Genomic DNA, 22,025 nt, shown 5'->3' on the forward strand with positions numbered 1-22,025 from the left:
CACATTTATTGTGTGTGTATGTGTGTGGACATGTGAAAAGGCAGGTATTTTTGTGTGTGAATGTGAATGTATGCCTCTGTGTGTGTGTGTGTGTGTGTGTGTGTGTGTGTGTGTGTGTGTGTGTGTGTGTGTATATGTGTGTGTATATGTGTGTGTGTGTGTGTGTGTGTGTGTGTGTGTGTGTGTGTGTGTGTGTGTGTGTGTGTGTGTGTGTGTGTGTGTGTGTGTGTGTGTGTGTGTGCGCGCGTGCATATGTGTGTGAGACAGAGAGAGACAGAGAGACAGAGTTTGTGTGTGTGTGTGTGCGCGCACAAGTGCATGTGCTTGTCTTATTTCTGTCCGACACTGTGGCATTGTTCCAATGCATTTCCAGTGTAGATGAGAAGGCTCTCATTATCAGTTCACTCCAACACTGTGGGCCTTTTCTCTTCATGCCGAAGCTGATGGTGCTCTGAGGCAGCCCGCAGAAATGCCCACTTCTCCAGACCAAAACAACAAAAACGGGTTCAACGACTTTTAAACCTGCACCCACTGCCTGCGCTGATTAGATGTGGAGCGTTTCAGTTTCACTTCAGGCTCTAAGGGCCACAGCCTGGTGGCATAGCCCTCGCTGACTTAACAACACATACTACAGGTACAGTATATATGGACAAGGCTCAAGGGCACCAAGTCACAACACAAACAGACACTGACGCTCAAACACAAACGCATACACAAACACAGACACACAGATAGAGAGACACAGACGCACGCGCACGCCGCACACGCGCACGCGCGAACACACACGTGCAGACGCACGCGTGCGCACACACGCGCACACACACACACTCATTGGCTGATGGCAAAAGGCTAATTAGGAAGTCGTTAATTAAGCCTAAGTCATCTGGTTTGGCACGAACTTAAAAATTGTTCAACTCAAGTCTAAGTCATTAGAAAATGGACCACACTGCAAATACTTCAAAAGTTGCACAGCAAGACATGCAAGGATATCACGTGTCCACACGTGGAGGCTGGAAACTGCAAATATTTGCAGATAAATGCAAAAATCAAAAAGGACAAATCCTCCAGTACATGAGACAGAATTTCCACCACAAAAAAAATGTTCTGGCTTCTGGGCTTTGTAAACTATATTTTTAGCCATGATGTTGATGATGATGATGATGTCACCATCTCCACAGAGTTTTGGCTGCGGGGGCCGCAGACAAATTATGATGCGCTGTGACAGCACAGGTCGGGCCTCGCCAACAGAATACTCGAGGCTCTTGCAGCGGCCAAATGAGTCACTTTGTACACTCATCGTCACACAAGTAAGCCAAGAGGTACACTGGGACAGCTAAAATGGGTCATCATTGTCATATTTTATTTCCACTGACTGTCATTCCTGGGATTGGAAAGAACAATCTGGGTTCAACAGACGCTGGCTACAGCAGTGTAACTGACGTCATCATCAATATAGCTAGACCACGTCACCATCATACTAGGTTGTACTATCAGAGGCAGTTCAAATAAGGGCTGTGTGAATGAAGGATGTGTCCAATAACATCAGAAAACTAGAAATGCAGACCTTCGCCAAGAAACCTGTTTCATAGAACATTTGACTATGTTGCACCCTGAACCCCCCCCCCCCCAAGTCTTTCTGCCTTGCTACTGTGGCGTTAGAAACTGGAATGTCAAAATTAGTCCTATTAGTCCAATGTCGAAGAATCTTTTTAAAAGTTCATGGATCCGAATGGTGATCCGAAACACCACCAAAATTCCATAACGTGTTCCTTTTGTCATTTCCAACAACTCCACAAACTTTCATCCAAATCCGTGCATGACTTTTCGAGTTATCCTGCGGACAGACAAACAACCAGACAAACAGACAAACCAACGCAACCGAAAACATAACCTCCTTGGCAGAGGTTATAAGTCAATGTCAATGCACATTTAAACTTTTTCCAGCACTGACGTCATCACAAGGCCACAAACAATAGCTGTGCATAGATGATGTATGGGGGTAGGGCTATACGATTGAGAACACATTTTGATGTAAAGTATGAGAACACAGCTCATGGAAATGTTCCAATTATTGCAGCAAGACCCTGTTTTGCAATATGAATGACACAGTACTGTGATATTCTTGAAAACAGGCTATTGCGCAATCTTACTTTATAAGACTAGTTGTCTTATAAATCTTCTATATTGTAATAGAACAATTGTATTGCACAACATATCAAAATACCACAATATTGTCACAAAATGCATGTCCCACTGTTGTCATATTTTAAATAAATGGTCAACCCTGTTGTAACAAATATCCTACGTAAAACACACGCGCGCACGCACACGCACACGCACACACATCTTGACAAGCTGTTTACACGTATATGGACATCTTTGAAAACTCATGGGTTTTGGCCTCTTGTTTTTACACATAAACAGAGTTTTAGGATACGCATTTCAAAACACCACCCACACACACACACACACACGTACACAGACACACACACACACACACGTACACAGACACACACACACACTCACACACCCACACCCACACTTCATCGACCACCATGATGTTAGTACGCATTTCAAAGGGCCACGCTTGCACACGCACGCACACAGACACTCACACGCACACACACACACACTACTCACCGACCACCATGATGTTGAGTTCAAAGCCCTGCTTCATGGCCTTCCGCCTCATCTGTTCCAAGATGGCGTCGATGCCCACGTAACTGAAGTCCGTGCCTGCCTTCTCTCCCCGCGCCGCAGGGGCGTGCTGGGCTGCCTTGCCTGAGTCCGACATGCTGCCGTAGAAGCTCGTAATGACCTCTGACCCTGAAAAACAACACACATGACATCACATTAGAGTCATTCAGGATATGTTTTTGGTCTTTTTTAGACTTAATTATGGACAGGACAGTACGATAGGTAGAAAGGAAACAAATGGGGAGAGAGACAGGGAGGGGTCGGCAAAGGACCCGGGACTGGAATCGAACCCGGGTCAGCCGCATGGTAGGCAAGTGCCCTACCGGATGGCCACGGCAGGGCCACATTAGAATTATTCAGATACCGCTCATTGGTGACAATACCTGGAACAATGTGTTAGCTGCCTTGCTCAAGGGCACTTAATCCATGGATGCAGTATGCCATTCGAAACGGCAGCCTTCACAAATCATTCATCAAAGCAAGACACCCGGTCTCGGTTACATATTGTCCCTCGAGGAATGTGGGGTTAGGTGCCTTGATCAAGGGCACTTCAGCTATGGATACCATAGGACTCATAGCCGCAACATTCCAATTCCGAGACAACTCCATCATCTTTAGGCCATGGCTACCACCACACACACAAAAACAGGTAGATCAACTAAATCAATCTACTTGAAATGTACTGTATCAGATACTCTAGTGCAAAAGTAGTTCCCAAGTTCTTAAGAGACACTCTTAGCACTCAGATATGACTAGAGGATGTAGAAGCTCAAAAAACAATTCCAAGACAGACTCTAAAAATAAATAAATAAACAAACCGAAAGATCAATAAAACGAGTTCATCTACTTGAAATGTGCTGCAGCTGGAGCTCCTATGTGCACTAACAATGAACAAGTGCTTGAGAAAAACTCTTAGCAGTACGACGTGGCTTCAGGACTTGGTTTTCTTGAACCGATAGCCACCATCACCACACTTTAAAAGTGGAACTAGACAGGTGCTCTCAGTGAAGTGGTTGCTAAAAAACACCAAATGATGTTGTGTAGACTAGACTGCCAATGATGTTGTGTAGACTAGACTGCTATAGGTGCTATGGGAGAGAGACTCATTCAAAACAATAGAAAACCATCAGGAGATGATACGATAATAAGTCGAGATAAAAGCGCAAACCAGCTCAACAACATACAAAAGAAAATGATAGTGAAGTCATCCCAGCTCTGCAGTTACAAAAAAAGACCAAAAAAAAGATGAGCAGCCCTATGACTGCAGTCTTTTTATGATGCAAGCGGAGTAGCTTCAACCAGACAGTTTTGAAGCCTGTATCACTTTCACATTCAACTCCACAGCTGACATCTGTGTTAAACCCCCCGGGCCAGAGTTCTCTGTCCTTTTGGTACAAATGGTATGCAAGAGTCCAAAACGGTGCATTTTTAACAGTGTTAATTCAACACTTAGAGAGCTTAATTTAACACATGTAGTGTTGGTCTTACTTGCTGAAGTAACACTGCAACGTTTACTGTGCAGCTGGACCATGGAAACGGGAGGCTGGAGGTCCCTGAGGTTCAGCCCTGTCAAGTATTCCGTCTTTCCAGCAGACCCCTCTCTCTCTCCTTGGTAAAAAGCCAGACCCAAACTATCCCGCATTCAAAGATATTATATTGATAAGATCCCTCAATAAGTAATGTATGTCTCGTACATTAAATGAATGCGTCTAAGCACCTACCGTCTGCCTTGTACAGTAATAATGGAAGAATGGTTCAGCCCGCCCAGCTAGTAGACCCCACTCTGTCCTCACACTATCCAGCATTCAAAGATATTCAAACTATCACCCAAGTCCATCTGTTATTGCACAATTAAGCTAATGCATCTTTACAACCAAAGTTGTAGTTTTGGCTTAGAAAGTGGTGGGCACATTGATGGCAAATTGTTCGGGTACGCTATTTTTGTAATATGTTCATGAAAAGGTGAAGGGGACAAGCTAGGTTTCTCTCAAACGTGGTATGGACATGTCCCCACCATCCACACCTAAAATGACACCCATGTTTACACCCAGTGTGCATGCTGTAGTAATGGAAGAGGGGTTCAACCCGTCAAGCATTCCGTCCATCTAGCATACCCTTCCCTCTTCTTGGTTACATGATAGGCCCACACTATCAAGCATTTTAACCCCTTAAGACACTGCATTATACATTCGCTGTTACCAGAATGGCAATGACCGAGTCGTCATGTATTACTAAAGGCCCTGTGCACTGTCATAGTAGTGTAGTACTATAGTAGTTCACTTTCAATGTCTATTACAGCTTGCCACAGGAGGTACGGCGTGCATTAAGGGGCTACAGATATTGACACCTCATTGGCATCCCAAAAGTTTGTCTCTCTTACATGACACTAATGCGTCTTCTCCAGCGCCCTGTGGTGAAGGAATAGCAATACCTTAAGACAGATATTACAGTAATGCATAGATCCTGTTGTTCAGTACAGCAGTCTGCCTTTACTTTCAGAGTGCATGTCTCCACGTGCCAGACACAGTTACGAGAAGAGCATCTCTTGGAAAATGCTAATGTGAATGTCGCAACACTGCCTAGACAAAGCCCTCAGCAGACATAAAAGCGAGATCAACTTACCGGGGATAGTGTGCTTGTGTGAGCTTGGCAGGGAGTGATAGTAAGAGACAGAGAGAGAGAGAGAGAGAGAGAGAGAGAGAGAGAGAGAGAGAGAGAGAGAGAGAGACAGCGAGAGGAAATCTGAAGAAGTTGTGGAGGAAAGTGCAGAGCGGAGCAGACCGTACCGTTGATGCTCACTTGAGGATTCAACTGTGCTGTGGTTTCCCGTCAACGTTCATTCTCGCTCACTCACTCAGACACCAACTAATACACACGCGCGCGCACGCACGCACGCACGCACGCACGCACGCACACACACACACACACACACACACACACACACACACACACACACACACACACACACACACACACACACACACACACACACACACGCACACACACACGCACACGCACACGCACACACACACACACACACACAAGTTTATCGCAGAGCACAAGGAGGTATACGGTACATGATAAAAAGGGGGAAAACAACTCCATAGATTCCAATACGATCGCATCAAACCAGCTTGCCAGCATTCTCAAAGTGATATCAAGTCATATCAAGATCCCCAGTGCACTCCCACTGCACCATATGGTAGTTACGGCACAGACAAGTGCAGACAGACATTCTCATCAGTTAAGGCAAAAGAAATATGCTTCTGAGCATGCTGCCTGCAGTGAGCATAGGTTATCACCAAGTAGAGAAGATATTCAACGATTTGCTGTGCACTTTGTCCTACTCAACTCACAAGCACAACCATGGGCAGTGTGTACAAACATGGCATGGGTACACTTGGTTATACTTTCGACCACACACATCTCGGATTCTTTTTTTAGTATTGTGAATAGAATGCACAGCCTACAGACATGCCACTGAAAATCACCATATGACACAGGGCAGGGGTCTTGTTGTGCGGTGTTGCTTCAAACGTGCACTCTACCAGTGCACTTCATATCTGCTAGTGATGTTAGCTATGATTATGTCCTCGATTGTGAGTTGCTTTGGCTAAAAAGCGTTCACCAAACGTAATGTAATGTTAAGTTAAATGGCAAGGATCCAGCCTTGCCGTGGCCTAACGGTAGGGCTCTGGTTTACTACGCCGGCGGCCTGGGGTTCGATTCTGGCCCGGGACATTTGCCGATCCTTCCCCGTCTCTCCCTCGCCACTCATTTCCTGTCTCTCCTCCACCGTCCTGTTAGAAACACAAAAGCCCTAATATACCTTTATTTTTTTAAATGTGAGGATCTATCTCAAAAGGCGATACGTCGACTTAGCGTGTCGATTCCCACCATTTACAGTTGAACTCCTTTCAACTCCTCTGCCTCATACAGTGCCTGATAAACTCCTGCCTGCCTATAGTACACAGGAAGTTATAGATATGAAAGTTACTGACAAAAAAACAAGTTGCGGTGTGTGTGTGCAAGCATCATGCTATCTGATTGTCTCAGATAAAACTCTCCCTCTCCTTTTCACTGCTGATTATTAGTCTCTCTCTCTCTCTCTCGACTCTCTCTCTCGACTCTCTCTCTCGTCTCTCTCTCTCGTCTCTCTCTCTCGTCTCTCTCTCTCTCTCTCTCTCTCTCTCTCTCTCTCTCTCTCTCTCTCTCTCTCTCTCGACTCTCTCTCGACTCTCTCTCGACTCTCTCTCGACTCTCTCTCTCGACTCTCTCTCTATCTTGACTCTCTCCCTCCTACATCTTTTCGCACAGGAAGTCATGTTTTCATGTCTTCACACTGGGCCCCAATTTCCTGTCTCTGACTGACAGAAACACAACACCAAACTAACAACACTTACACACCCCTTTATTGCCTGCTGCTAAGCCATCTACAGAGCTCCACTCACAGACAGTTTTAAACAATTTTAACTGTTGAAAAATACCCTAAGTAGACTCTTGAATTTCTGAGACCCTTGTATAAACTGTGTCCACTCACAGAGTGAGTTCTGAGAAATCAAGCACTCAGAAGTTATTGGCCATTGGTTATGGTTAGAGCTAGTGGGAGTAGAGTGAGAGATGAAATATCAGCCAGCCACCTGAAGGGAGAGCAGGATGGGTGATAGGGGTGTAAATAATGATCGAAATGTATCGATATATCGCGGTATAATCTGACGATTGAATTAAATCGCATCGAATCACATCGTGGGGCATTCTTAAGTATCGAAAATAATAGAATCTCTGACCCCTGCCCAATGCCCTAGCTCCATTACATAATAGGAGTTAGGGCTGCACAATGAATTGTCAATATTCGAAAATCGTGATATAATTGTGTTATCGAACTTGTGATTTCAATCGTGATTTAATCGTGGCAATAGTGACCTATCTTTGAGAGCGTCCTTGAAGCCAGAACATACTGACAGACTGGTGCTTCTGGCCAGAAATCTGTTCACCATCAAGTTTCACGCGATTACCTATTACATAATCATTACAATTCATTTTATTTTGCTCATGCTGCATATAATCCAGTCTTGGTTATATTTCATTTTGTTATAATTTTTACAAAATTCAGCAAAAATCAATAATCGTGATTATGATTTTGACCCAAATAATCGTGATTATGATTTTTTCCATAATCGTGCAGCCCTAATAGGAGTGGAAAAGTAATCGGAAAAAAGTCGAATCGAATCATATTGTATCATATCGTGGGGCATTCCTAAGTATCGAAAATAATCGAAACGCATCGCATCGAATAATAAGATATCGATATTGGATCGCATCGTCATGGAGGCTGTGATTTACACTCCTCCCTTGAGAGGACAGAGGGGAAATATATGCACTCACATGGTGAGTACTGTGATTCAAGCCATTCGGGAGTCTGGGAAACAGGGCACTTCTTCCAAACATGGTTAAACTCCAGGTGTATCTAGTTTAGTTACAGTACGTCACTTCTAAGGTTGGATGTGGACTCCACTTGCCTGTCAAAACCACATCTGATATGGGATAACCCACAGAGGGCAGGGTGGGTGTGAGTGAACCGTAGGGAGATTGCGGTCTGTGTGTGTATGTGTGGAGAAAGTCCACAGTATAATAACTATAGTCTCTCTCTCTGTCTTGCTCTCTCCTTCATGGTCTGGGAACCTCAGGCGTCCCTCTAGAGTCCTGGCCTGTGACGCTCCTCTGTATCCCTGACACTTAATCCTGGGAAACAGGCTGGCTAATAAACCGCATGGCCTCAGCTCGTATAGCTATACGCACGCACGGAAGCACACATTTATGCACAGTCACACGCACACATACGATGGCAGAGGAGGGTTTCTATTCAAAAACAGACCGACCTTCTCTAGTAAAAATGTTACACACACTCATACATGACACATGGTTGCCATGGCGGCGCATTCAGATGCAGCGGCTTACAGCTCTCCCTACTTTCGCACTTTCTAAATGTTTTTTGTATGTATTTTTTTGTTTTGTTTGTTGACATCGGACAGTAATATGACCTACAATCGTGTGGAATTAATTGACATTGGTTTTCAACAAAAGAGGATGATCTGCCGTGAGTTTCAAAACTTCCATAACATTCCGGACGAAATAGCGAGACCGCTTGGATCACCGTGGATTGTTTGCGCATCTTTCAAGCGTCGCAGGCGGAGAAGAGAGAGGAAGCAAAAGAGGGGGTGCAGGGCTGGACTCTTGACTAAACTAAGAAAACGGCCACTCAAACCTCCGCTACCAAGCCTTTATCTCTCAAATGTCAGGTCCATGGTACACAAAACGGATGAGTTGGAATTACTGCTCGCTGGGAATCGCTGCGTTCGAGATAGTTGCGCACTTATCATCACGGAGACGTGGCTTCACGCAGAAATCCCCGACGCTTCGGTGCAGCTTGAAGGACGCACGCTACACAGGTGGGACCGGAATAACAACTCTGGGAAAAAAAGAGGAGGAGGGCTCTGCATCTACGTGCATGAAGGTTGGTGCAATAGCAGTGCTGTTTTGGATAGCCATTGTTCTCCCGACCTAGAGTGCATGTCAGTGAGATGTAGACCATTCTATCTGCCAAGAGAGATAACCGCTGTTGTGCTCACTGCTGTTTACATTCCCCCAGACGCTAATGTTAAAATAGCGCTCTCTCTGCTCCTTAACATCATTAATGACCATCAGAGAACCTACCCAAACGCAGTACACCTACTGGCTGGCGACTTTAATAAGGCCAATTTAAAAACGGTATTGCCTAAATTCCATCAGCATGTTAAATGCCCAACAAGAGGAGAAAAAACTTTGGACCATGTATACTCTAACATCAAGCATGCATACAAAGCCACACCCCTACCCCACCTCGGCCAGTCTGATCATCTCTCCCTATTCCTAACCCCCGCATACACCCCCCTCAGCCGCCAATCAAGGCCCACACGCCGTACAATTACCACCTGGCCTGACGATGCTCTCCCCTGTCTGCAGGACTGCTTTGAGCAGACACACTGGGAAGCTTTCCATCATGAGGATCTGAGCACATATACCGACACTGTACTGTCTTACATCAAGTACTGTATTGGCATGGTCACTGTGGAAAAGACTATCCGGGTTTACCCAAACCAAAAACCATGGATGACCAGCCAAGTGCGCACACTCCTTAGGGCCCGTGATGTAGCTTTCAGGTCTGGTGACAGAGTGCAATACAGCAGTGCTCGCGCCGACCTAAGAAGAGGCATCAAGGCAGCCAAAGCTGACCACAAAATGCGAATTGAGGAGCAGCTGAACAACCCCCGGCAGATGTGGCAGAGTATTCAGTCCATCACTAATTATAGGGGACAGTCTGTGTCTCATGGAGATGGAGATGCAGCACTAGCGGAGGAGCTGAACAGCTTCTTTGCCCGCTTTGAAGCGCAGGCGCAGCATTCAGGCGTACCACTCCAGCCCCTGCAACAACCCACTCCACACCTTAGCACCCCCCCACCCACTCTGGAGGTTGCGGCTGATGACGTGAAGCGAGTGCTTCGTGCTGTGAACCCGAGGAAAGCAACAGGCCCGGATGGTGTACCAGGTAAGGTGCTCAAGGCATGTGCGGCCCAACTAGCACCAGTCTTCACTGACATTTTCAACCTGTCACTGAAACAAGCCACCATCCCAGCCTGCTTGAAATCTGCCACCATCATACCTGTTCCAAAGAAGGCATCTACTACCACCCTCAATGACTTTCGCCCTGTTGCACTCACTCCAGTCATCACCAAGTGCTTTGAAAAACTTGTGCTGAGGCATATAAAGGCCTGTCTCCCCCCAACCATAGACCCTCATCAGTTTGCATACCGGGCAAACAGATCCACTGAGGATGCGATAGCCATTGCTCTCCACTCTGCACTGAGTCACCTGGAAAGACAAGGAAGCTACGTCAGGATGCTCTTCATCGATTATAGCTCAGCTTTTAACACCATCATTCCTGACATCCTAATCCCCAAGCTGAGACATCTAGGACTTCCATCATCCACATGCTCCTGGATCAAAGACTTCCTTGTTAATCGTCCCCAACAGGTGAAACTAGGTCACCATCTCTCAACCACCCGCACCCTCAGCACCGGCTCGCCCCAAGGATGTGTGTTGAGCCCACTTCTCTACTCCCTCTACACGTTTGACTGTAGCCCCATCCACCCAGAGAACATCATTGTCAAATTTGCAGATGACACAACAGTGGTGGGGCTGATAACCGAGGGAAAGGAGGAGGCCTACAGGGATGAGGTCCTGAAACTTGGAGAGTGGTGTGCATCCAACAACCTGGCCCTGAACATCTCCAAGACAAAGGAGCTCATCCTGGACTTCCGGCGTAACAAAGATGCTCCTGCCCCCCTGTACATCAATGGAGAACGTGTAGAGCAAGTGAGCTCATTTAAATTCCTAGGTGTACACATCTCCGCTGATCTCTCCTGGTCGACTAACACCTCGGCTCTGGTAAAAAAGGCCCAGCAGCGATTGCACTTCCTCAGAGTACTTAAGAAAGAACAGTTAGACTCAAGCCTGCTGGTGACCTTTTACCGTTCCACCATAGAGAGCCTGCTGACCTACGCAGTGTCAGTGTGGCACTCAAGTTGCACTGAGGCTGACAGGAAGAGACTGCAGAGGGTGACCAAAACAGCACAGAAAATCATAGGCTGCCCCCTGCCTCCCATACCCACCATCTACAACTCACGCTGCGTAAGTAGAGCCAGGAGTATCATTAAAGATCCCACACATCCTGGCTTTCATCTCTTTACACTGTTGCCCTCTGGCAGGCGCTACAAGGCATTGCCAGCCAGAACCAATAGGATGAAGAACAGCTTCTTCCCCAAAGCTGTTACAACAATGAACACACACTTACTGGACAATGTTCATCTATAAAGGACTGTGCACTACGTAGGGAAGCTAAAATCTCGGTATACGTTGTATACTGACAATAAAGGCTTTCTATTCTATTCTATTCTATTCTATTCTATTCTACTCATTGACAAACACACACACACACACACACACACACACACACACACACACACACACACACACACACACACACACACACACACACACACACACACACACACACACACACTCACAGACACACACACACATCCACACATAGTGAGTGCCAACACACAGGCACTTGGACACCACCACCCAGGGCCGCTGACAGCTTTTGCTGGGCTCAGGGCAAAGTCATCTGAAAGGGCCCCCCATCCAATACATACAATGTAATGAAAACCCATTTCTGGGCCCCCTCTCTCCCTGGGCCCGGGACAACTGACCCCTTTGTCCCCCCTTGTCAGCTTCCCTGCACCCACCCCACGCACTCACAAAGATGAATGGTTCCCATGAGTTGTGGAGTGAAGTGAAGTGAAGTGATAATTGAATCTCTTGCCTCTTTTGTGCTGAATGGGATTGTCTGCCTCACCCGCAGATATGAAGGCAAAACACAAAAGGACCTTGAAACAGAGAGGAGGACAGAATACCCCTCCAACCCCAGGGCCGGATCAACGCACAGGCTAGATATAGGGCCCCCACCTGGCAGGGGTCCCCTGATTGGACAAAAGACAAAAATTGCAGAATTGTGGCAAGGTGCAATATTGAAAAAGTCATCTGTCATTATGAGTGCAGTTGTTACACATGGTACCCTTAATTCTTAGCTCCTAATTATGACACTGTCTATGTACATTAGTCACAAAATTTTCTTTCTGGGGGGACCCACAGCCACCTGTAGCCTAGGGGACCCGGGCCATCTTAATCCGGCCCTGCCCAACCCCAACCCATGGGCCCCCACCTCTAAAAAGTGCTTCTCCAACCAAACCAAACCAAACTAAACTCAAGCCTGCAGACACACAATGATTGTGCGCACTACAGCTAAGCCTTGGCTCTTGGCTACACAGCAGACGCTTCCCGAAGAACATGGTGAGTGTGGTGGTGAAGGAGGAGGAGGGAGGGGATTCAAGTTCAAGCTAGTAAATCTGAAATGGATGAATCAATAAACCTCACCATCAGTCCATTTCACTGTATATCTCTCACTTTCTGTCTCCATTTTTTCTTTTTCTGTCTATTGATGCCTCTTTCTTTCTTTTGGTTCTTGTCTGTCTTTATAGCTTTCTCTAACGTTATGTCTATGTTTTTCTTTGTGTCTTTTTTTGATCCCTCTGTCTTTCCAGCTCTTTCTCCTGCTCCCTCTACTTTTCCCTTTCTCTCCATCCCTCCCTCCATGGCTTCTCCTCCCTCACTCCTCCTCTCTTCCTCTCCCTCCCTCTTCCTCCATCTCTTTCTCCTGCTCCCTCTACTTCTCCCTCTCTCCATCGTTTCTCCTCCCTCCCGCCTCTTCCTCCTTCTCCTCTCTTCCTCTCTCTCCCTCTTCCTCCAGCTTCCCGTCATGCTTCAGCACTCTTATTTTCTAGCATTAGCCCCACATTAATGGCCGAGCACTCAATCAAATAGGAAATCCCACACACTGACCCACTTAGAGGCCTCTTCCAGGAGTTCCTATGTGCAAAGCCACCAGGACTAGGGATGCACGATGTGAAAAATTTCAGCCGGTACCGATATCCGATATTGATATTGCGGTTTTGGCCGATAACCGATATTAACCGATACCGATGTTTTTTTTTATTTTTTTAAAAGAGATAACATTTAATACAGACTGACAATGATGCAAACAAACTGATTTTTTGAATGTCCTCTTATTTCCAAAAAGACTTTATAACTTCCTGTGATAAAATTAGATACAAAATAGAGACAAACTAGAAGACAAACAATGAAATTCACCGTCAAGTCCAATCTTTTAGAACCGTAACATATAAAAAAAACATCGGTGTTAACATCGGCACAGTTTTACCCATCGGACCGATGTCCGATGTGTTGAGAAATGTCAAATATCGGCCGATACCGATACATCTGGCCGATACATCATGCATCCCTAACCAGGACTGCAAAAGACTGCACTCAAGCACAGAGCTATAGGGAGGGCGAGCAGGGTATTCGCCCCTGGGCCCAGGGCACTCTTGCATTGGTGGGGAGGGCCCAATTGTGATCTCGTCAGGTCATATAGGGGGCCCGATAAGTGTTTTGCCCAAGGGCCCTGTGTACAATAATTGTACAATTATTGTTCCGCCACTGACTGCACACTCCATCATCTTTTAGCCAACTCCACTAAGCTTTTCCCAAAACACAACTGCAAACGTATTACCACATACAGCAGACGTAGCCCCTTAATGCGCGCCGTACCTCCAGTGGCATGCTATAATAGACATTGAAATGTAACTACCATAGCACTACAATACTATGACACAACACAGGCCCTTTAGTAATGCACCACGACTTGGTCATTACCATACCGGTAACAACAAATTTATAAAGGGGTCTTAAGGGGTTAAGGTGTGGACATTTAGACAATTAGACATGTGTACTGTCTATGTCTAATTGTTTATGTCCACACCTAAAGTCTACTGTATGTCTATGTCTGCATGGGAAAGTAAACGGAATTTCAATTCTTTGTATGACCAGCGCATGTAAAGAATTGACAATAAAGCCGACTTGACTTGACAGACAGGCATGACAGACTGCAAATATACACAACTGATTGGCATACTAGCAATGTACAACTGAATGGCAACTGACAGCCATCTTTAGAGCTGGGAGGGTTGGCACTCGTGTGCAGCTGTGGACTAGTATACAAGTAGAGTCTATTTTGCAGGATGTAGACATTCTTGCAGTGCCTGAGATACTGATACCAATACCACAGGGCACTTGTGCCACCCTGCTCAGGATTTCTTAATGCCCGTCTGTCTGGGCTGGTGCGATAGTGCCAACACATGCAGAGTGGCACCTGCTACTTAATCCATGCCAACTGAAGAGTGAGAGGAAGAGAGGGAGGGAGGGAGGGAGGGAGAGAGGAAGAGAGAGAGCAAAGGAGCAAGAGCCAGCAACCAAGCAGAAAAAGAGGATTTTGAATTTGAATTTTGAAATATGGGAGTGTGTGTGTGTGTGTGTGTGTGTGTGTCAGGGCTTGACATTAACTTTTTCACCCACCGGCCAATGTGGCTAGTGATTTTCCCAAGTCACTAGCCATTCAGCCTTTCTACTAGCCATACATTTGACATTGTTTTTTGTTTTCTTTATTGTGATGGTGTACATCTATCCTCAGAAGATGAGGTGTTAAAGCAAGATGGGTGTATAGCTTTCAACTTGGAAGTAGCCTATATTAAGCAAATATAAACTTTGAAATTGACACACAGGGCAAACAGCATGGTATAGGGTACTATGATACATACTGTCAGAGCCAGTCAAATTGACACTGAAAGTATTACTAGCCACAGACAAGTTTTACCAGCATTTGGCCGGTTGGCAGGTGCCAGTGTCAAGCCCTGGTGTGTGTGTGTGTGTGTGTGTGTGTGTGTGTGTGTGTGTGTGTGTGTGTGTGTGTGTGTGTGTGTGTGTGTGTGTGTGTGTGTGTGTGTGTGTGTGTGTGTGTGTGTGTGCGTGCGTGCGTGCGTGTGTGCGTAACATCGAGCAGAAGTACAGAAGACCATAACGTGACCGAGTGAGTGACTGAGCGAGAGCGAGTGCCCACTTTCTCACCAACTCGCTCGCTCGCTCCAAGAGCCACGACGGTGGGAACCAGACTGGCCGAGAAGAGCTCGCTTCCCGTTCAAGGCCAGACCCGACCACAGATATGATTCCCATTTCCCGTCTCCAGCTGCGGCCAAAGACGCTGAGGTTTCACATATAAACACCTTGAGTTCTGTCTGCGAGGTGTATATGGCCCGAGTAAAATGTACTTCTCGCACTGGAAATAGGAGGAAACGCAACCAGTTTTTTTCGTGGACGTTGTTATGATTAAATGTAACCAAACAGCGATGGAATTCCACAGATCTGTAGCAGGCCTACTAAAATATGAATTTCCCAAGCCAGTAGTGATTTCTCAAGTGCCTCCAATGCATAAACATAGAGTTTGCTGATGTGGGCCATGCTGAGAGGCTAACATAAAACGATGGCTCCAATGCCAACAAAAATACATGGACCATTTGTTTTGATCAGTAGATAAAACGAGTTATGGGTTTTCGCTGGTTATTTAGAATGAAGGATGTAAGACATAAGACAAAGGACAAATCGACGTTAAGTGGGAAACCAAAGAAATCAGGATGCATGAAAACTACAAGAAAAACACAGTGCACATGTTGAACACAGCACATATGTGACGGAGCTACAGAGCGAGAGAATCTCATTAGAGAAGGTTCCAGACGAGTTTGAAGATTTAGTTTACTTTTAGCTACTTTCTTTACTTTGCTGTACAGCCAAAATGTTTCGGCATCTGACTGTATGGATTATCCAGCCCAGATGAAAATGCACACGTCAACGAATCACCACACAGGTGTGTACGGAAACAGACTAACTACCTAGAAGCATGCCAACATAAACCACTGTACCACATAGGCACTCGGTGTGGTGCCGTGCACTACATTTCCTGACACGCACACACTCCACCATGGCCTTGCTTCCGCACACACAAGCACTACACAGCATGAACAACTTTATTGTATGATCATCATCACGTCCTATGGAGCCTTGCTGATGAGGCGTTTGGCTGTACAGGTGCAGTGTGGTCAATGTACTGCAGACCCGTGTCCTCAATTGGATTGGTGTAGTAGATCTAATCTGAGATGTACATGTACCAGTGACCTAGAACAAAATAAATGCAATGTAACATATCACATAAGCTAGTAAAGATGGACGTCTGGCCACCCTAGATGTACTGGTATGATATCAGTGACCTAGGCTACAACAACATAAATGCAACATATCACATAAGCTAGCAAGACAAGACGGCATCAAGGCAGAAGTTCTTGTGGTCTGTGTGTGATGCTTGTTCATCTGCACGGAACCCTCAACAGGAAACCATACGTCTGTCACAAAAAAGTGCTACGCGAACATATTGCCGTCTTGCTCATTCCGAGGGGACAGTTTTAGCAGACTAAAATTGCTCTCTGGTTTACAACAGCGCTAATAAATGTTCTGTCTGGTGGTTGTGGATTTTTAATTCCCACACTGTAATATTTGATCGTAATCTGCTTTTTTCCCTACCCTACAAAAATCAGTAATCACTATATCATCAATCAATGTTTGACTGGGTGGATAATTACAGTGATTCATTGATGAACTTGAACAATCCCTTGTATTAGAACAACTAGAAAGACCTCAAATCCCCTAAAATCCTGAAACCTCAGAAAAACCCTGACCGCATGAGTATCGCATCCATCATGTGTTTGTTCTGTGAGACTGCACTGAACAGCACTAAGTGCAACAGAAGACTCCCTTACGTTGACCAGAAACCTAAAAAGTTCCCACATTATCCACTTCCTGTTTTTTTTTCTCTTTCTTTTATATAATTGCAAAAAAGAACCACCACAAAAGTGGGCTTGTGTGTCGGACCCAACCTCACACAAAAATGCAGATGACCCTACAGTAACATGCCACAGAGGTGAGGCATTAGCCAATAGAGGCATTAGCCTAGCAGGACAATGATTCATTTCCATGGGCTAGTATGTAATTTCACCCAGCCCTGAGCTTTTGGGGTAGTCATCCTAAAGAAGTGTGTGTGTGTGCGTGTGTGTGTGTGTGTGTGTGTGTGTGTGTGTGTGTGTGTGTGTGTGTGTGTGTGTGTGTGTGTGTGTGTGTGTGTGTGTGTGTGTGTGTGTGTGTGTGTGTGTGTGTGTCTGTGTGTGTGTGTCTGTGTGTGTGTGTGTGTGTGTGTGTGTGTGTGTGTGTGTGTGTGTGTGTGTGTGTGACGGCGAGGCTTTGAACATCTGTCTCAAGAGTTGCCGACGGACAGACCACCAAACATGGCAAAAGCTCCCCCCTCCTACAGTAAATCTCTGCTGTCTTTCCAAGTTCTTTGCCTTGTTTCTCAGGACAGCAAAGAGAGTCGGAAGAGATCTAAGTGGTCTTATACAGTCAAGAGTTTGTAGGATCAATGTCAGCGGGTTAGGCCAATTACAGCAAAACAGGAAACAAGGTCGACTTTAACAGCACAGCACAGCAGTCAATATAACAAACTACAGTTACCACAGAGGAGTATCTGAAGAAGAGGCACCAGATAAAGTTGTTTGTGTCTACGCATGAGCGCGTCGGTGATAGATTTCGACAAGACACCCACAGCAAGATGCGACATCTGTTTTGCGGCGACAAGCCTGTAAGAAACATGTGTTTTGTTCATGGCAGTACTCCCCGACGACAACTCTTATAACAGATTTCAGATCAGTCTCAACTCTTCTAACAGATTTCAGATCAGTCTCTTTGGGCTTGCTGCGCATTCCAATAAGCTGGTCCATGCGTCAGCAAGCATCTCCTTCTCCTGCTTCTACTCCAGTGGTTCTCAACCATTTTTGAACAAACATCCCCTGAACCTTATCATAAACCTCCCAATACCCCCATTGACCTCATCATAAGCCTGACAACACTCCCCTTAGTATCAAAAGAACAAAATAGACTAATGGCAACAAAGCACCACCCACTCTCAGCTGTATCCTTCTCACTGCCCCCCCCCCCCTCCAAGGGCTCCTTAATGACCCCTGAGGGGGCTTTGGAGCCCCCGTCGAGAAACACTATCCTACTGCATGGGTCCTTGGGTGCACTCGGAGAAGGGAAGTCAGCCGTAAAAGTTTTACGTCTCGAGTTTGTCCTGCAGGAGACATATAGGAGGTAGGGTTACACGGGACGTTGCAGGAGGCTCGCGGCGCTAATGCTCTTCACGACATGACGACAGCAGACTAGACAAACGGCCATCGCGCTACTCCCTTTCATGGGAGAACCAGATGTGTGATGGGACTCCCAGCAGCACCATGACTGACCGATGTCAGGACTTAAGGAACATACCTGATCAGTCAGAGGATGTCTTCGCCGTCAGAACCGAGCGCATCTTTACACGGCAGAAACACATGTGAACGGCATGAAAACATGTGTTCTATGACGCCGTGGAAGATGTATGAAGTGGTGACGTGAAGAGGGCTCCATAAGGCCATGGTGGTTTTGACTACGCTGCTCATGCGAAAAGAAGATCTACTAAATCAGATGGGGCCTAATGCCATGGCACTCCCAATCCAAGACTGAAAAGAGGGGTCAAGAGAAGCATAAACTACTGGCTTTCCCTCTACGTCGTCCAGAACTGATAAGGCTTCTTGGGTGAGGAGAGAAACGTCTTCCAAGCTTTCAAAAAAGACGTCCAGTTGCTTTTCCTTAAGAGAACATGACCTGGGTGGATAAGACTCCTAACAGACATGCTGCTAGGTGACAGAAGAGAAGAATGAGTGAAGAGATCAGAGGAGGAGAAGTATGCACATCCCATCTCACTAAGGCCAGGTGAAGGACAATAGAGAGAGTAGAAGCTTATTCAAAACATTTTGATTTCATCAGGCCTGGAGTTATGGAACTTCTTGTATGCAGAGCGAAAAGTCCAGTTGCTAAACTCTTTTGAGTAATTTGTATGACTTACAGAAAACTTGAATGAACAACATGAGGCCATGCAGTCAGTGCTAAACTGTGTGCTGGGGCGGTTCTAGACCGAAATTGCCAGGGGGGCAGAGGTGAGGCCATTATTTTTTCAGGGGGGCACACAATTGAGTGAAAAGGTGTTTATTTAATGTTATGAACACCAGTATATAATATTCAAAAATGTATATCATGTCTCGGTCATTGGCTGTTTAGCACAGGGGCCACAACATGGGCCAGGAGGAAATCTACAGGGGCCCTAGCCCACCTTGGCCCCTATCTAGAACCGCCCATGACCGTGTGTGTGTGTGTGTGTGTGTGTGTGTGTGTGTGTGTGTGTGTGTGTGTGTGTGTGTGTTAGTTTGATGTGATGACTCGAACCATCGTCATACCACCTACCTCGGCAGCATTCTACAGCGTAACACACGTCAACGCACTGTGTGTGTGTGCTTGTGCATGAGTGTGTGTATTCTCTTAGGTGTCAGAAGAGTAGAAAAAGAAGACTATCTGAGCAAGATGATGAAGCCGAGGCCATACAGTCCGTATGGCAAAGCAAGTATGCATTCTGTTACCATAGTTGGCGTGCAGTGGTAAAGCAGGTGTGCAGCGCATGTGCATTCTAGGAGAACTGAAAGGAAAGCACTAGAAGACTAACTCAACCAGACGAAGACAAGAGCGTGCAGCCAGTGGTTAACCATGTGTTCGTCTGTGCATTCTGCTTGGTGACAGAAGAACGGGAAGAATGCCACAGGTCCACTTCATCTTTCACTCCTGCATCACCCCCTTGGCCCCCCGAGAATGCGACCTTTGCTACCAGGCTCCGAAAAAACAGATGGTTATGTTAAGAGTGTTAAACAACAGTTAGCTTTCTTGCCTCAGAAACAGAGCGCCTCATGTCTGAGGAAACCACAACACAGATAATGGTCTGTCTCCGGCCAAAAGTGACAGAGTGAGAGAGGGGGAGGAGGAGACGTGAAGGGAAAGAAAAGACTTTCTGATGGATGTTGTTCATGCATGCTTCTTCTTCTGCATTTGGTTTGGCTGAAAAATACAGTGTACCAAGACATCAATATTGAGTTCAGGGTCGATCTCATGGGGTCTTCCAATAAAGAACATCGCAAATAGCTACCGTTTCATTCGTTTTTCTAAAAAATTGACAGCTAAAGAAGTATTTCTGAAGGTCTCTACCCTTCCTTCCAAGCCATAATTGAACCGTACAGCAGCACAGTTATGAATGAAGGTTTGATTTTGTGTGCCACAGAACATTGGGCAGTGTAAACAAAGAATGTAAAGCGATCTTTTCCCACAGACAATACAATACAGCAAAATAAATTAGCCAGATTAGATGTCACTACAGCACACAGAATCCATTCATTAGCAAATAATTTGTCGGCCGCATGGACGTGAGCAGAACAGACCACGCAATTTTATCCCAGTCCAGGGGCCAAGCAGTGCAGCAGCAGCGAATTGATTTCTCCGCCGAAAATGAACAGGGGTTTAAGAGTTTCCCTCCCGGACAGAAAAAGATTTGCAGATGTCTGGAAATCAATCAGACTTAGTTGTTCACATCCCCCATTATGTAAGTTATATGTGGGCTTAGGAGCCAGCACTGCTGCTGCAATTATCCATTCTCTCTGCTAACGATCTGATCTCTGGGCTCTATTGCAATAGTGGAAATACACAGATGATTAAAGCACGCACAGAGATACCGGTGCATACACACACTTGAGCGCACACGTGTGTGTACACACACACACGCACAAACACACGTACACACAGGACACACACAGTACACAGTACACAGTACACAGTACACACACAGTACACACACAGGACACACACACACTGTCAGAGTGGCCAGAAACATGCACACGTGTGCGCTCTCTCTCTCTCTCTCTCTCTCTCTCTCTCTCTCTCTCTCTCTCTCAGTGGTCAGAAACACATACATGCACACACACACACACACACCTGTCACACAGTGGTTAGATGTTTGGCCAGACGCAGCCTGGCTGGCTGGCAAGGCAGGATAGAGACATGTCCTTTCGCTCGTGAAACTGGACACTGAGGGCCGCAAAACAAGACGTAAATCCACCACTGACACATCAAACACTAAGGCCGTATCTGACGATAACCGAGCGAGTAATGTAGGACAGGCATGCATGCCAGTCGATAGATGCCAAGGATTACTCATGCGTGCGAATCGAAAGTAAACATGTTTGCACAACAGAGATTTTTGGACATATTTACACTTTTTACTTCTGATTCCTGTGGGCATGGCAAAAGCTTTTGACAACATTTTATCTTATAGTGGTGTCAACAAAAATTGATTCAGCAATGCATTGCAATGCGGGTCAGAACAATTCAATTATCAATTTCGGCAAAAGCCTTTATCGATGCTGCATATTTTTTCAAGTTTCAATTACTTCTGTTTGCATTTCTGGAGCAAATGAACTATAAATTAAATTAAAGCACTTCAAAGCATTGAAAACTGCAGGACTGATACACACAACAGCCATTAAAATGTTGTTCAGTATGTGACTGCTTGGATCAAAACGTTACCTCCCGAATCAGAATCGAATCATATCGCAAGGGCAGTGCCAATGCACACCACAACAACAACATGTCAAACTACTCAGTAGAATTAATCCCTTGCCTAATGGCAGCAAAGTGCTGAGCCTTAGAGTAGGGGCCCAAACTGGAGGATTTTCTTCTGGCATCTTTGAATACTTGGTCTTGTGGCCACAAAACCAACGTTGCAACCTATTATCCAGAATGCACACCCATCTATAAGAATTCGTACT

The 22,025-nt window shown here is 45.9% G+C and overlaps 1 protein-coding gene across 5 annotated transcripts in view; it reads right to left on the reverse strand.

The window, feature by feature from the left end:
• Window positions 1-22,025, reverse strand: part of septin9b (septin 9b) — a 135,956-nt gene that overhangs the window by 29,574 nt on the left and 84,357 nt on the right. For 4 of the 5 annotated variants that reach the window (XM_063201723.1, XM_063201715.1, XM_063201733.1 and 1 more), the window contains one exon: window positions 2,641-2,826. In XM_063201723.1, coding sequence (XP_063057793.1) covers window positions 2,641-2,826 — 186 coding nt within the window. Of the gene's footprint in view, window positions 1-2,640; window positions 2,827-5,319; window positions 5,355-22,025 lie in introns of those variants that run through there. The other variant, XM_063201751.1, reaches the window with a different exon arrangement.

Source organism: Engraulis encrasicolus, chromosome 1, assembly GCF_034702125.1.
Source record: "Engraulis encrasicolus isolate BLACKSEA-1 chromosome 1, IST_EnEncr_1.0, whole genome shotgun sequence".
Lineage (NCBI taxonomy): Eukaryota > Metazoa > Chordata > Actinopteri > Clupeiformes > Engraulidae > Engraulis > Engraulis encrasicolus.